The 14,283-nt window shown below is 51.1% G+C and overlaps 2 protein-coding genes across 3 annotated transcripts in view; both read right to left on the bottom strand.

The window, feature by feature from the left end:
• The window catches only part of Mllt1 (MLLT1 super elongation complex subunit), a 51,182-nt gene extending 49,542 nt beyond the window's left edge, over nucleotides 1-1,640 (bottom strand). The window contains exon 1 of one of the 2 annotated variants that reach the window (XM_090340083.1): nucleotides 1,427-1,640. In XM_090340083.1, coding sequence (XP_090196209.1) covers nucleotides 1,427-1,438 — 12 coding nt within the window. In that variant the 5' untranslated portion in view covers nucleotides 1,439-1,640. The remainder of the gene's footprint in view (nucleotides 1-1,426) is intronic. The other variant, XM_090340075.1, reaches the window with a different exon arrangement.
• A 7,776-nt stretch (nucleotides 1,641-9,416) lies between these two features.
• Acer1 (alkaline ceramidase 1) overlaps nucleotides 9,417-14,283 on the bottom strand; it is a 13,212-nt gene continuing 8,345 nt past the window's right edge. The window contains exons 2-6 of the mRNA XM_090328832.1: nucleotides 13,921-14,035; nucleotides 13,503-13,644; nucleotides 11,876-12,013; nucleotides 9,856-9,993; nucleotides 9,417-9,642 (exon numbers count right to left, since the gene is read on the bottom strand). Of these exons, the coding sequence (XP_090184958.1) occupies nucleotides 9,474-9,642; nucleotides 9,856-9,993; nucleotides 11,876-12,013; nucleotides 13,503-13,644; nucleotides 13,921-14,035 (702 nt within the window). The 3' untranslated portion in view covers nucleotides 9,417-9,473. The remainder of the gene's footprint in view (nucleotides 9,643-9,855; nucleotides 9,994-11,875; nucleotides 12,014-13,502; nucleotides 13,645-13,920; nucleotides 14,036-14,283) is intronic.

Below are 14,283 nucleotides of genomic sequence, written 5' to 3'. Positions count from 1 at the left end.
GAGCTTAGCTAGGTGATGGAAATTCAGAGCCAGAAGGCATTGGTTTTTACAAGAACCAACAGGACCGGCACCAGAATAGTTTCTCCTTCTGTGGGAGGGGCCCACAAGAGAGTTTGGGGAGTTGGGGAATCCCCCAAGGTTAGAGTTGAGACTCTCAGATGCTGGGAAAGGGAAAATGAGGGGGAAGAAGAGGGTAGTGTCTAGAAGATGAAGTCAGACCTGGGAGTGCTTGAGATAGAATAGGACACCTTGAGGGTAAGGGGGTGCCATAGGGGGTGGGAGTAAAGCAAAGCCAGCTAAGGTCAAAGGAGCATGAATGGCAGAAAGCTCATCGCAAAGATGGCCAAAGACCAGGGCAATGGTAGGGGTCTGAAGGCTTCAGGATTACCGGGTCAGAGCACAAGCTAACTCTACCTCCTGATCACTATGGGGTCTGAAACTAAAAGAAGTCCCTCGGGCCCTGGGGTCCAAAGGAGAAATGATCAGGGCTCAAAAAAAGACAAAGACAGAAATGGCAGGATGGGACAGACATAGAGGAGTCAAGCTCAAATCCAAGAGGGCAAGGACAGTACACAGGCCTGAATCCTGAAAGTTGGGAATCCCACCAGAAGGGGAGGTGAAAGGGATGTTCAAGCACGGCAGGTGCAGGATCGCAGGGTGAATAGGCTCAGGGCAGGCTGGCAACTCGGGGAAAGATGGCCTAAGCAGGGGCCTGGGTTCCAGGAAGGATGGTGGGAGGGTTCTGGAAGAACTTAAAGCTTAAGTGGGAACAGGAGCCCAGACTGGAGGGTTCAGGGTGTTTGGGAAACCTCGGGGCCAAGGACCCAGAGGGGGAAAAAAAGTCACGGCCTGTCCGTGGATCCAAAGGGGAAAGAAAACCCAGGTCAAATCTGGAGAGTCCCACGGGGGCCTAAGTGGCCTCTGGGGCCAGGCTGGGATCCCGAAGAGCTGTGGGGAGGAGAGGGAGTCTGGGCAGAGCTAGGGTCTCCAGTGGAGTCTCACAAGGATCTGTGTCAGACTGGAACTCCACAGGAGCATCTCAAAAGGTCCCGGGCCGGACTGGGGTCTCCAGGGGAGGGAGGGTCACTGGGTCGCAGTGGGGGGGAATCCGAGGATGGCCCCAGGGGACTCTGCATCGCCCAGGGGTTCCGAGGGTCATCCCAAGAGGAGGATCTCTGGGTCAGGCTGGGGTCCCCACGGAGGTCTAAGACGCTCGGGTCGCGGATGGGGGAGGGGCGCCCCTGCCCCACATAAAGGCCTGGGGAGCGGCGGGCGCGCACAAAGCGAGGCGGGCGGGAGTGGAGCGGGGCGGGGAGGCCGGGACCCAGGAGGGCCGGGACCGAGGAGGGCCGGGCGGGCGGGAAGGCGGAGGGAAGGAGGGAGGGGGCCGGGCGGGCAGCGCCCCGGCAGCGCGGCCGCTCCTCACCTGATTGTCCATGGCTGGCGTCCCGCCCCGCCCCCGGGTCCCGCGTCGCTCTCCGCCGCCGCCAACGCCACTCAGGGCCGCCCCGCCGCCCTCCTCATTGTCTGTCAGACTCCGTCTCCGCCGCTGCTCCCGGCTGCCCGCCCGCCCGCCAGCCCCGCGGAACCGGAAACCACCGCCAGTTCGGGTCGCTCACCGACCGCGGGGCCCCGCCGACTACTTGGGCCCACCGCCTCTAACTGACAGCCCCTCGGACCAATCCGAGCCACGATCCACCGCTCGCAAGGTGGGACTTCCTGCCTGGAGGGGGCCTGCCTGGCTGCGGTCGGAGGGACGAAGCCTCCAGCCAATGGGAAGGCCGGGAGCGGAGGGGCGGGAGAAGGGAGGGAGGGAGGCGCGAGGCGAGTCCCGCCGAGGGGAGCGCGAGGTGTGCGCCGCACGTGGAGGGGGGCGGGGGCGGGACGGGCGCGCCGCGCCTGCGCGCTGCGGCCCGAGCGGAGCATCTCCCCGGGCGGATTGCGGAGCGTGGCCGGCCGGACCCTCCGGGGAAGCGGGGCCCCGGGGGCCGCTCGGGCTCCGCACGTGTGGCTGCTATTGTGATGGAATGCACTCCAGAACGGGAGTGCCAGGTTTTCCCGCACCGGGGCCAGCGTGAGGCAGCCCCGTACCCCCCACACCCGGGTCCTGAAATCCGTGCATGGGCACCACTCGGGACGAGAGCGCCACTTCATGCCAGTTGGAAATCGGGCCACGGTAAAAGGAGGGAAGGGTCTCAGTTGTCCACTGAGGCAATTAATAAAGGGGATGGGCGCCACGCCTGTCATCCTAGCTGCTCGGGAGGCTGAGATCTGAGGATAGACATTGGAAGCTAACCCCACAGCCATTTCCAATTAACGACCAAAAATCACACACACACACACACACACACACACACACACACACACACACACACACACACACAATGGGCTGGAGGTGTGGCTCGAGTGCCACAGTGCCAGCTAAGGAAGCAGAAGCCCCTGAGTTCAAACCTCAAGGCCGCTTTAAAAAAAAAATCAATCAAAAAACACTTTTTAAAAGGAAAGTGACATTGGTCAAGATGTATTCCACACATAAGTTGGCATGTTGAATTCAGACCCTTGGTATAACTACTTGAAGAGAACAATACATTTTTTTTAAGCTGTCAATGAACAGTTTAACCAGTCTGGAAAGATGACAGAGAGACTGGCTAACCTTTTGAAAGCCAGGGTCCTCAGTATAACCTGTTTGGGAAGGAAATTTGCCCGGAAGGCCTTTCCTTTACAATGTTGCAAAGATACAACAGTTGCAAAGATACATTGTTGCAGAGATACAACTTTGCAAATATACAATATTGCAAAGACACAGTTACAAGATGAGTACAAAGAATCCAATCCTCCTCTTCACTCAGCTGGCAAGTGTCCTTTAGTTAAGTGCCCCTTTGTAAAGATACAATGTTATAATGATTACAATGTTACATGATGAGTCTAAAGAGCCCAGCCTTTCTCCTCACTCAGCTTGGTAAGCTTCTTTCAGTTAGATTCTGTTACTTTCCCAAGTACCTACTTGGGGCAAGAGTTGAATTGATAAAAATGTATTCTACATATATAGTGGAATGTGTGTGTGTGTGTGTGTGTGTGTGTGTGTGTGTGTGTGTATGAGGTACTGGGAATTAAACTCAGATAGTTCAAGCCCCAGGACTGGCAAAAAAAAAAAAAAGATAAATTCTCTCATTGAGCTTGATTTCTCTACCACTTGAACCATTCCTCCAGCCTGACTTTTTGCTGGGTTTTTTGTTGGGGGGGGGTCATGGGGCTTGAACTTGGCCTGGGCATTGTCCCTGAGCTCTTTAGCTCAAGGCTACCTCCCTACCCTTGAGCCAAGTCCCATTTCTCCTTTTCCAGAGGTTAGTTGGAGATAAGAGTCCCAGGTCTTTTTGTGCCTGGACTGGCTTTAAACCTTGATCCTCAGATGTCAGCCTTCTGAGTGGCTAGGATTACAGGCTGCCCGGCCTGTTGATGATTTTGGAAGTGGAATCTTGTCCATTTTTCTGGTGGGTTAGTTCTGCCTCATTTTTATTTTTCTTGTCATCATGGGGCCTGGGCACTGTCCCTTAGCTCTTCAGCTCAAGGCTACCTCCCTACCCCTTGAGCCACAGCACCACTTTCTGGTTTTCTAGTGTTTAATTGGAGATAAGAGTCTCACAGACTTTAGTGCCCAGGCTGAGTTTGAACCTTGATCCTCAGATGTCAGGCTCCTGAGTACCTAAGATGACAAGCGTGAGCCACTGCACTGGGCAAGTTCTGCCTCTTAAGTAGCTAAGATTATGAGTGTGTGCCGTGTGTGTTGTCAGTGCCCAGCTCTTTTTGTGGTCTATCTGATTCCTTTCTAATTATCTGCTTGGTGTTTGATCATTTTAACCTCTGTCTAGAAACTTTAAAGAAATGCAGGGCCCAGGAGCATGGCCTCCTGGTAGAATGCCTGCCTAGCACACTTGAAACCATGGATTCGATTCCTTGGTACCACATTTACAGAAAAAGCCAGAAGTAATGCTGTGGCTCTAGTGATAGAGTGCTAGCCTTGAGAAAGCCCAAGGATAGTACTCAAGCCCAGAGTTTAATGCCCAGGTCTCGTAGGAAAGAAAGAAGGAAGAGAGGAAGGAAGGAAGGAAGGAAGGAAGGAAGGAAGGAAGGAAGGAAGGAAGGAAGGGAGGGAGGAAGGAAAGGGGGAAGAGAGGAAGAGGAAAGAAAGGAAGGAAGGCAAATGGTAGGAAAATTACCTCAAACTTGAGCCAAGAGTCTGGAGTAAGTATAAGTTTCCAGCCTTACCTGGAGACAGAAATCTCACAGAAGCTTCCAAATAAACCAGGGCTGGAGCTGGGAGCATAGACGAGTGGTAAGAGTGCTTGCCTCACATGCACAAAGCCCTGGGTTTGATTTTTTGGTGCCACATACATAGAAAAAGCCAGAAGTGGTGCTTTGGCTCAAATGGTGGCGTGCTAGCCTGTAGAAAGTCCAAAGACAGTGCTCAAGCCCCAGGACTGGCAAAAAATAAAAATAATAAATCATGCCTGAGCCAGGTGCTGGTGGCTCATGCCTGTAATCCTAGCTATCAGGAGGCTGAGATCTGAAGACTGGTTTAAAGCCAACCAAGGGCAAGAAACTCTCTGAGGCTCTTATCTCCAATTAATCACAGGAAAAGCTAAAAGCTGAAGTTAGAGCTGTAGCTCAAGTGTTAGAGTGCTAGGCTTGAGCAAAAGCAGCTCAGGGACATGCCTAGGACTAGAGATCAAACACACACACTCACACACACACACTCACATACCAGGCCTAGGATCCACCTTCAAAGATTCTGGTTTTATTAGGAATAGGTCCAAGACAACCTTCTCTCCCCTCTCTTTTTTGTTCTGTTTTGTTTTATTTGGTTAGTGGTGGGGCTTGAACTCTGGGCCTGGGCATTGTCCCTAAGCTTCTCAGCTCAAGGCTAGTGCTCTATTACTTTGAGCCACAGCACCACTTGCTGTTTTCTGGTGGTTCATGGGAGATTAGAGTCTCATGGACTTTCAAGCCTGGCCTGGCTTGGACCCAAGATCCTCAGATCTCAGCCTCTTGAGTAGCTAGGATTATAGGCATGAGCCACCAGCTGGCTATTTTGGTTTTATGTTTGTTTTGGTTTTGGTTTGGTTGAGCTTTGGAGGTTTTATGGGTTTTTTTGTTTTGTTTTGTTTTGCAGTTCAAATTCAGGTTCTTCTGCTTGCTAGGGAGACGTTTTACCACTTAAACCACACTTCCAGCCATTTTTGTATTATTTATGTATATATAAAAATATTTATATTATTTGTGTGTGTGTGTTTGTGTGTGTACAGGTCCTGGGGTGTGAACATCAAGGCTAGCACTCTACCACTTGAGCCATAGATCTACTTGTGGAATTTCCTGTCTGGACTGGCTTCAACCCTGGATCCTCAGATCTCAACCTCCTGAATAGCGAAGATTACAGGCTTGAACTACTGGTGCCCAGTTTTCAATGTTTTTTTTTTTTTTTTGAGATAATGTTTCTCTATGTAATCAAGGCTGGCTTCAAACTTAACCACCCATTGTCTGAGCCTCTACTGTGGGGAAGGGAGGGGGGAAGCAGGGTTCCCGGGGAGGGCCACCCCAACTTATGGCCTCAGTTTGGGGCCTATGACTGATGACATTTTTTTTGCCAGACATGGGGTTTGAACTCAGGGCCTGGGCACTTAAACCATTTTTGCTCAAGGCTAGCGCTCTGCCACTTAAGCCACAGCACCACTTCCGGCTTTTCTGTGTATGTGGTACCGAGAAATAAAACCCAGGCCTTTATGCATGCTAGGCAAGCACTCTACCATTAGGCCATGCTTCTGGCCCTAATGAATTCTTAAGAGAGAGACATGATGTTTTCTGTCTCAACACATCCATGGAAGCAAGGCTTCAGGACAACCAGACTAGAAATGATCATTTGAAGATTCAGCAGAATGCAGACTAAATCTTGCTGAGTCCTATTGAGCATCTGTTTACCATGCTGTTCCAATTGCTACAAGCAATAAACTTGAGACAGTCTAGAGGCAAATAAAAGGCTAAGGCTCCCAGAGTTACAATAGTAACTACTGTGTGCCCAGGCTTTGGCCTTGGGGCTGTAGCTGGGTGTCTGGGATGTTAAGCCTCTACTGCCCTCTAGTGGTCTTTGTTGTTTGCACCACAGGGACTACTTGACATTGATACCCTACTATCATTGTAACTGGTCTTGCTTACCAACAGGATAGGTTGTTTCTTGTTTTGTTTTTTTTTTTTTGTGCTTTTTGTGGGGGTCATGGGTCTTGAACTCAAGGCCTGGGCACTGCTTCTGACCTTTCATGCTCGAGGCTGGTATCATCTTGCTTTCTTTCCATTACACACAGAGGCAAGGTTCTTCCAATTCCTGGGATCACACTTCCATTCTTTCTGCTCAGCACAGACCTGCCATGCCCTCCTTGACTCCTGGAATGGATGGCGGTCTCTCGCTCTCCCCACCTCTCTCTCTTTCCCCCTCACTCCCACTCCTCTTCCCTCTCCCTCTCTCTCCTCTCTTTTGTCAGTTCTGTAGCTTGAACTCAGGGCATGGGCACTGTCTCAGCTTCTTTTACTCAAGGCTTGCACTCTACCATTTGAGTCACATTACCACGTCTGCCTTTTTCTGTTTATGTAGTGCTGAGGAATCAAACCCAGGACTTCATGCAGGCTAGGCAAGCACTCTACCACTAAGCCACCTTCCCACCCTAAGCTCTCTCTCTTCTGTTTTTCTTTTCCAGTTGTGGTGCTTGAACTCAGGATCTGGGCCCTGTCTTTAGACACTTTTGCGGAGGGCTAGTGCTCTGCCACTTGAGCCACAGTGCCACCTCTGGCTTTTTCTATGTGGTATCCAGGAATCAAACCCAGGGCTTTGTGCATGCTAGGCAAGCACTCTAGCACTAGGCCACACTCCTGGCCCCCAGACTCTCTCTTTTCATGAGACAGTTCTTCCATGGATTTGAAAGGTGTTCCTCTAGGCCCTCATTCCCCCTCCCCCACCCCATGTGTTGATGGACATATGGAAGAATGGGTTAATGGTGGGAAATAGATGAATGGCAAACTGGTTGAATGATTTGTTTGGATACATTATTATAGGAAATGGAGAGTCAAATGTGAGGGATGGATGGATGGATGGATGGAGGTTAATGGGGTGGATATATGGAAACAGACATAGATGGATGGAGGTGTGGCTGAGTGGACAGTGAATGAATAATAAATATATCACTGAGTGAATGAATGGGAGAATGCTTCAATGAATAGATGGACACATTGACAACTGAATAGGGTTTGAAAAACATAGAAAAATAGATAAATGAAGCTGGGCTGTGGTGGCTCACACCTGTAATCCTGGTTTCTCAGGAGGTTGAGATCTGAGGATCAAGATTCAAAGCCAGCCCAGGCACAAAAGGACCTGAGACTCTTACCTCCAATTAACCTCTAGAAAAATGGGAAGTAGGGCCGGGAGTTTGGCCTAGTGGTTAAAGTGCTTGCCTAGCATGCACGAAGACCCGGGTTTGATTCCTCAGTACCACATACCTAGAAAAAAGCCAGAAGTGGTGCTGAGGCTCAAGTGGTAGAGCTCTAGCCTTGAGAAAGTCCAAGGACAGTGCTCAGGCCCTGAGCTCAAGCCCAGGACTGGCAAAAAAAAAAAAAAGAAAGAAAGAAAAATGGGAAGTGGAGCTTGGCTCAAGGGTAGGGCAGTAACCTTGAGCTGAAGAGCTCAGGGACAGTGCCCAGACCGATGTCAAGCCACATCACCCCCACAAAAAAAAATAGATAAATGAGGGCCAGGAGTTTGGCCTAGTGGTAGAGTGCTTGCCTAGCATGCACAAAGACCAGGGTTCAATTCCTTGGTACCACATACATAGAAAAAAAGCTGGAAGTGGTTCTGAGGCTCAAGTGGTAGAGCTCCAGCCTTGAGAAAGTCCAAGGACAGTGCTCAGGACTGGGCTCAGGCCCTGAGCTCAAGCCCAGGACTGGCAAAAAAATAAAAATAAAAATAAATAAATAGATAAATTAATGGATGGGCAAAGAATAGATGGATGAATGGTGAATGGGTTGGGCACATGGTGGCAGGTGGATGAGTGGCTAGGGATGGCTGGATGGATAGATGGATAGATGGATGGATGGATGATGGGGTCATGCATGGGTAAGTCCGTGGAGGGATGGACTATCCACGGGTGGGCAGGTGTCTCCCCAGCTCTGTGCCAGCATATCCCACACATCAGCTTGTTTATTCACACAGACTCACAGCAGTGAAGATTATTTTCAGACAAGGAGCAGAAGCATTGGCATGATCACGCACATAGAAAAGGGTTGAGCAAGAGTTCACACTTAGGTCTGCCAAGCGTGTACCCCATACTCTCACCAACATAAATGCCATCCCTACTTCCTCCCCCCTCCACTGCTCTGAGGGTCTGAACCAGCCCCCCACCCCCATGCTTCTGGACGCCCGGTGCCCCACAGCACCCAGAATGCCCATGTGGGCCTCCATGGTTCTCAGTGGCTCCACGAGGGTGACTTGTTTCTTCCCAGTCCCCAGGCACACAGGGCGGAGCATGCCAGGTCTCTCCACATGTGTATGAGTGTGGGATGAGGTCCCCCAATGTCATGTTTATCCCCTGGGATGTCCTTCCAAGTCCTTGGGGGATTGTCTGAAGACAGACCCAGGGCCTCTGAAAATAGACCCAGCTTCAGACCGCTCACAGTGGTAACATGGTCACTCCAGAACCTGTGCCAAGGATATGGGGACTGTGGACACAGGAGAGAGTGAGAGAAGAAAGGACTAGGCCACGAAGGAATCTGTCATCACCCAGGCCATCAGAGTCACCAAGAGTCTGTCCCTTCCTCTGGGGAAGCACAAGGATCTTAGAAAAAGGAGGGGGGAGCTGGGCACGATGGCTCACACCTGTATTCCTAGCTACTCAGGAGGCTGAGATCTGAGGACTGAGGTTCAAAGCCAGCCCAGGCACTGAAGAACATGAGGCTCTTATCTCCAGTTAATCACTGGAAAACTGGAAGTGGGGCTTGGCTCAAGGGGTAGGGCAGTAGCCTTGAGCTAAAGAGCTCAAGGACAGTGCCCAGGCCCAAAGATCAAGCCCTATGACCCACCAAAAAAAAGGGGGGAGGGGTCGCTAGCCAGGTACTGGTGGTGGCTCACACCTGTCATCCTAGCTACACAAGAGGCTGAGATCTGAGGATTGTGGTTCAAAGCCAGCCCAAGCAGGAAAGTCTGGGAGACTCTTAGCTCAATGAAGTACCAGAAAACTGGAAGTGGTCCCTGTGGCTCGAATATTAGAGCTAGGCTTGAACAACAACCACCATTATGGTTCAAGCACCATTGTGGACCAACAAAAAGAAAAAGGGAAAGAAAAAGGAAAAGGGGCAGTACAGAACTGCGAGGCTCCCTCGGGTTGAAGTTCTGGGCCTGTGCAGTGTCCTCACCACCCAGGAGAACAGTCGAGCAGGGTTCAGCAGCCTTTGTCATTGTCATGGAGTTCCACATAGGGAACCCCCACAGGCCAGGTGTCACGTGGCCAGTAGCGCAGTTTAATAGTTTTCTCTGGCATCTCGTAGTGTGTATCTACCATTACCAGGATGACCAGGCCATAGGGGAATGTGGCGCTGATAAACAAATGCCTGTTGGGGTGAGAAGAGCACAGTGAGGTGCCACATGCCCCAGAAACCACCTAGACCCCTCCAGTCTTGCCAAGGTCACTTCCCCCACCCCCCACACACCTATCATGTCCCAGGATCTAGGTCTCTCTCCTTACCCACACCTTGCTCCAAGCTCTGGCATGGAAGCCTCTCTAACGCTGGGGTTCCCCAGCCCCTCCTGGGGTAAGTGCTTACCACATGCTGTGGAGGTAAGAGAAATGAATCCGTTGCCAGAAGCTACAAAGAGCACGGTCACTGATCCAGCAGGTCATGGCAAAGATCCATAAAACCACACATATCTCAATCACGTGCCTTAGTTCTTTGTTTTTGGTCCTGAGGAGAGGATGGTGGTCAGATTTCAGCACCCCAAGGGGCTTATGGGAAATTCCAACACCCAAGGAGAATAGGTTCAAAGGAAAAGAGAAGAGATAAAGGGCACAAATGCACTGGTGCTTACTGGCATTTGAATCAAGTGCCAATAGCCCATGCTTGCAATCCTAGCCACTCAGGAGGCTAAGATCAAAGGATCTCTGTTTGAAAACAGCCTGGATAGGAAAGTTCATGAGGTTCTTATGTCCAATTAATGGCAGAAAAAGCAGAAGTGGCACTGGCTCAAGCGGTAGAGCCTTGCCTTGAGCAAGAAGAGCTCAGAGACAGAGCTCAGGCCCAGAATTCAAGCCCCAGAACACACACACACACACACACACACACACACACACACACACACACACACAGGCCAGGCTGGCTGGAAATGTAGCTCAGTGGTAGAGTGCTTGCCTAACACGAAAGAATCCCTGGTCCCTTCAGTTCCATACACCTAAACAAACAAAAAGCCAGAGTGGTACTGTGGCTCAAGTGTAACATGCTAACCTTGAGCACAGAGAGGCTCAGAGCATTAGCAAGGGGGGAAAAAAAAAGCCACGACCCAGAAGCTCTAATTACTCAGAAGGTCAGGAGGCTGAGATCTGAGGATCATGGTTCAAAGTCAGTCCAGACAAAAAATGCATGGGAATTTTATCTCCATTAATCACCAAAAAGTTGGAGGCAGAGCTGTGGTTCAAGTGTAGAATGCTAGCCTTGAGCAAAAAAGTTCAGAGAGACCAGGAGTTTAGCCTAATGGTAGAGTGCTTGCCTAGCATGCATGAAGACCCGGGTTCAATTCTTCGGTACCACATACATAGAAAAAAAGCCAGAAGTGGTGCTGTGGCTCAAGTGGTAGAGCTCTAGCCTTGAGAAAGCCCAAGGACTGTGCTCAGGCTCTGAGCTCAAGCCCAGGTCTGACAAACAAAAAAAAAAATGTTCAGAGACAGAGCCTAGACCCTGAATTCAATACCCAGGAGTGGCACAGAAGAGAGAGACAGAGAAAGAGAGAGGGGAGAGGGAGAGAGAGAGAGAGGGAGAGAGAGAGAGAGAGAGAGAGAGAGAGAGAGAGAGAGAGAGAGAGAGAGAGAGAGAGAGAGAGAGAAGAAGAAGAAGAAGAAGAAGAAGAAGAAGAAGAAGAAGAAGAAGAAGAAGAGAAGAAGAAGAAGAAGAAGAAGAAGAAGAAGAAGAAGAAGAAGAAGAAGAAGAAGAAGAAGAAGAAGAAAGGAAGGCAGGCAGGCAGGAAGGAAGGAAGGAAGGAAGGAAGGAAGGAAGGAAGGAAGGAAGGAAGGCCAAGGGAGAAGGGACCAGCCAGGAGTTTGGCCTAGTGGTAGAGCGCTTGCCTAGCATGCACAAAGACCGAGGTTTGATTCCTCAGTACCACATTCATAGAAAAAGCTGGAAGTAGGTAGAGCTCTAGCCTTGAGAAAAAATCCAGGGACAGTGCTCAGGCCCTGAGTTCAAGCCCCACAACTGGCAAAACAAAACAAAAAACCCTCATCTCTATCCCACAGCCCTTACCCTTGAGATTGGGTCTGGCTATGCTGCTGTGGCTGGCATGGAAGTTTGGGGAGGGGAGTTATTTTCACTACTTTTGTGGATAGGGGTTCTATCCACAATAGACCAAGCTGCAGTGAGACAGAAAAGTTCAGGATCTGGCCCTGAGCTCATTGCTGTGTGGTCTCAGGGAGCACCAGCCATTCTAGAAACCCACCGTCAGGCCAGCAGGGGAAATAGCAGGGAGAAGGGAGCATCCACCCCCTCCCCCTCCCTCCCCCCCTCCCCCCGCCGTGTGCGCGTGCGCACTCACAAGCGCGCGCACGCGCGCAGACACACACACCCCAGCCCTGCTCACTTCTTGTATTCCTGGTACACCAGGTAGAGGATGTGCAGGGCGATGCTGTTGAGGGCGTACGCGTTGACCGCAGGCCTCACCAAAGACAGGAAGGAACTGATCACTGTGGTGACAATGACCAGGCGGACGAACTTGGACCTGTGGGACAGTGATTCAGCTGGCTGGGGAGGGAGGGTCTCGGGGACGGAGGAGGGTAACCCCACAGCCCAGGTGAGCTCAGGAGCCCCCAGGTACATGCAAGGGCTCTCTATCAAACGAAGACAGGGTCTCCGTGAACCCCAGAGGGCTGGTGAAGGTGCCAAAGCCTGGCAAGGTTAAAAAAGGAAATAGCATCTAGGATTAGTTGCAGAAAGGCCTGGGCTGAGTGTAGAATCGAGGGAGGTCAGGAGAAGGCCCCACGTGATAAGATGAAAGATTTCAGAGTCAGTTCGGGCTGGCCCACATCTGTAATCCCACATCTCTGCCTCTCTGGACGTAGAGATGAGAAGGATCATAGTTTGAGATTGGCTTAAACAACAATAACAAAAATCCCATCTTAACCAACGAGTGGGTGTGGGGGTTCACACCTATAGCGTCAACTAAATAAAGACATAGATCTTAGGCAAAGACATGAGAGTTTTATCCAAAAAGAAATGAAAAGCAGGGGTCTGGGAATGTGGCTTAGTGATAGAGTGTGCTTGCCTAGCATGCACGAAGCCCTGGGATGGATTCCTCAATTCCACATAAACAGATGAAAACAGAAGTGGCACTGTGGGTAGAATGCTGGCCTTGAACAAAAGAAGCTCAGATCCTGAGTTCAAGCCCCAGGACTGCCAAAAAAAAAAGAAAGAAAGAAAGAAAAGAAACTAAAAGCAAAACAAATAACAAAAAGACTACCCCTGCACAAGGATGACATGAAAATTTATGAAGGGTTCCATATTTTTCATAACCTAAAAATTAAGAAAAGTGAGGTAAGGGGGAGGGATGTGAGTGAGGATATTAAAAGAGGTAACATTGGGCCAGAAGTTTGGCCTAGTGGTAGAGTACTTGCTTATTGTGCGCAAAGATCCGGGTTCAATTCCTCAGTACCCACATACATAGAAAAAGCTGCAAGTGGTGCTGTGGCTCAAATGGCAGACCACTAGCCTTGAGGAAAAAGCCCAAGGACAATGCTCAGGCCCTTGAATTCAAGCCCCAGGACTGGCAAGCAAAAAAAAAAAAAAAAAAAGTGACATTGATCAAGAGACATTGTTGAATGTCAACTCCTTTAATATGTATATTTTTTAAAGGCTAGAGGCATGACAAATGACAGAATGCCTGCCTAATAGGTGCAAGGCCTTGAATTCAAACTCCAGTACTGCCAAATACAACAAGGAGGTGGGGGAGGGGGGAGACAGGGAAGGAAAGAGGGAAGGTAAGGAGGGAAAGAAGGAAAGGAATGGATAGATCCCAATCCTGGCTAGAGATCTTAGGTCCGGACACACTCCCCCACCTCCAGGTGATTCCATGTGGAGGAGGTCCCAGGCTAACCCAGTCAGGTTAGCAGGGTCTGCAGAGAATCCCAAGGTGGGGGAGGCCCGGGGAAGGAGGAAGGGAAGAAGAGGGGCCAGGGCGGACAGCACAGGTCCCACCCCTCAGCCCTGCCCACCTGTTGCCCTTCAGGAAGGCTGGGAAGTAGCAGCGGGGCAACCACAAGCCGTAGTTGGAGGCCAGGAGCCATAGGATGGAGAGTTCATCCAGCAGCTGGCCCACGAAGCTGAGCGTCATGTGGAAGTACATGGAGAACAGGCCTAGGGACCCCGAGGGGGAGAGGCAGCAGGTCAGGGGCGGCACCTCCCGCCCGCCACCACAGGACCTGTCCAATCCTCCCCATTGATGTCCTTCCAGGCCCCACCCTCTCTGGCCCCGCCCCTGCCACACAGGGCCCGCCCATCCTTCCTCCCCATTGGTCTGTCCCTGCAGGCCCCACCCTCTCTGGCCCCGCCCCTACCCCACCACAGGGCCCACCCATCCTTCCTCCCCATTGGTCTATCCCCACAGGCCTCATCCCCTTTGGCTCCACCCACCTATGAACATGAAGAGGACGCAGACGCCTTGGATGGCTCTCGTGCGCTGCTTGGCGTAGTGTTGCGTCACAACCAGCAGGATAGACCCCAAGATCAAGAAAGACACATTGCTGAACTGTGACAGAGAGGCAGAGGAGGGCCATGGGCATCCGATGGCGGCAGCCAGGACACAGGGGGAGGGAGCTCCTCAGCGATTAGCCAGTTACCTACAGCTTCCAAAAAACCTTTACAGCCAAGATTTGCCATTCTCCCGTCAGTTTTCCAGCAGATCTCTTTCTTTGTCTCTCTTTCTGCTTCCTTCCTTCCTTCCTTCCTTCCTTCCTTCCTTCCTTCCTTCCTTCCTTCCTTCCTTCCTTCCTCCTG

The sequence above is a fragment of the Megascapheus bottae genome, chromosome 1, assembly GCF_031878675.1.
Source record: "Megascapheus bottae isolate mThoBot1 chromosome 1, mThoBot2.hap1, whole genome shotgun sequence".
NCBI classification, from domain to species: domain Eukaryota; kingdom Metazoa; phylum Chordata; class Mammalia; order Rodentia; family Geomyidae; genus Megascapheus; species Megascapheus bottae.
The sequence above is the reverse complement of the archived record's forward strand: the minus strand, read 5'-3'. Positions and strand labels throughout refer to the sequence as shown.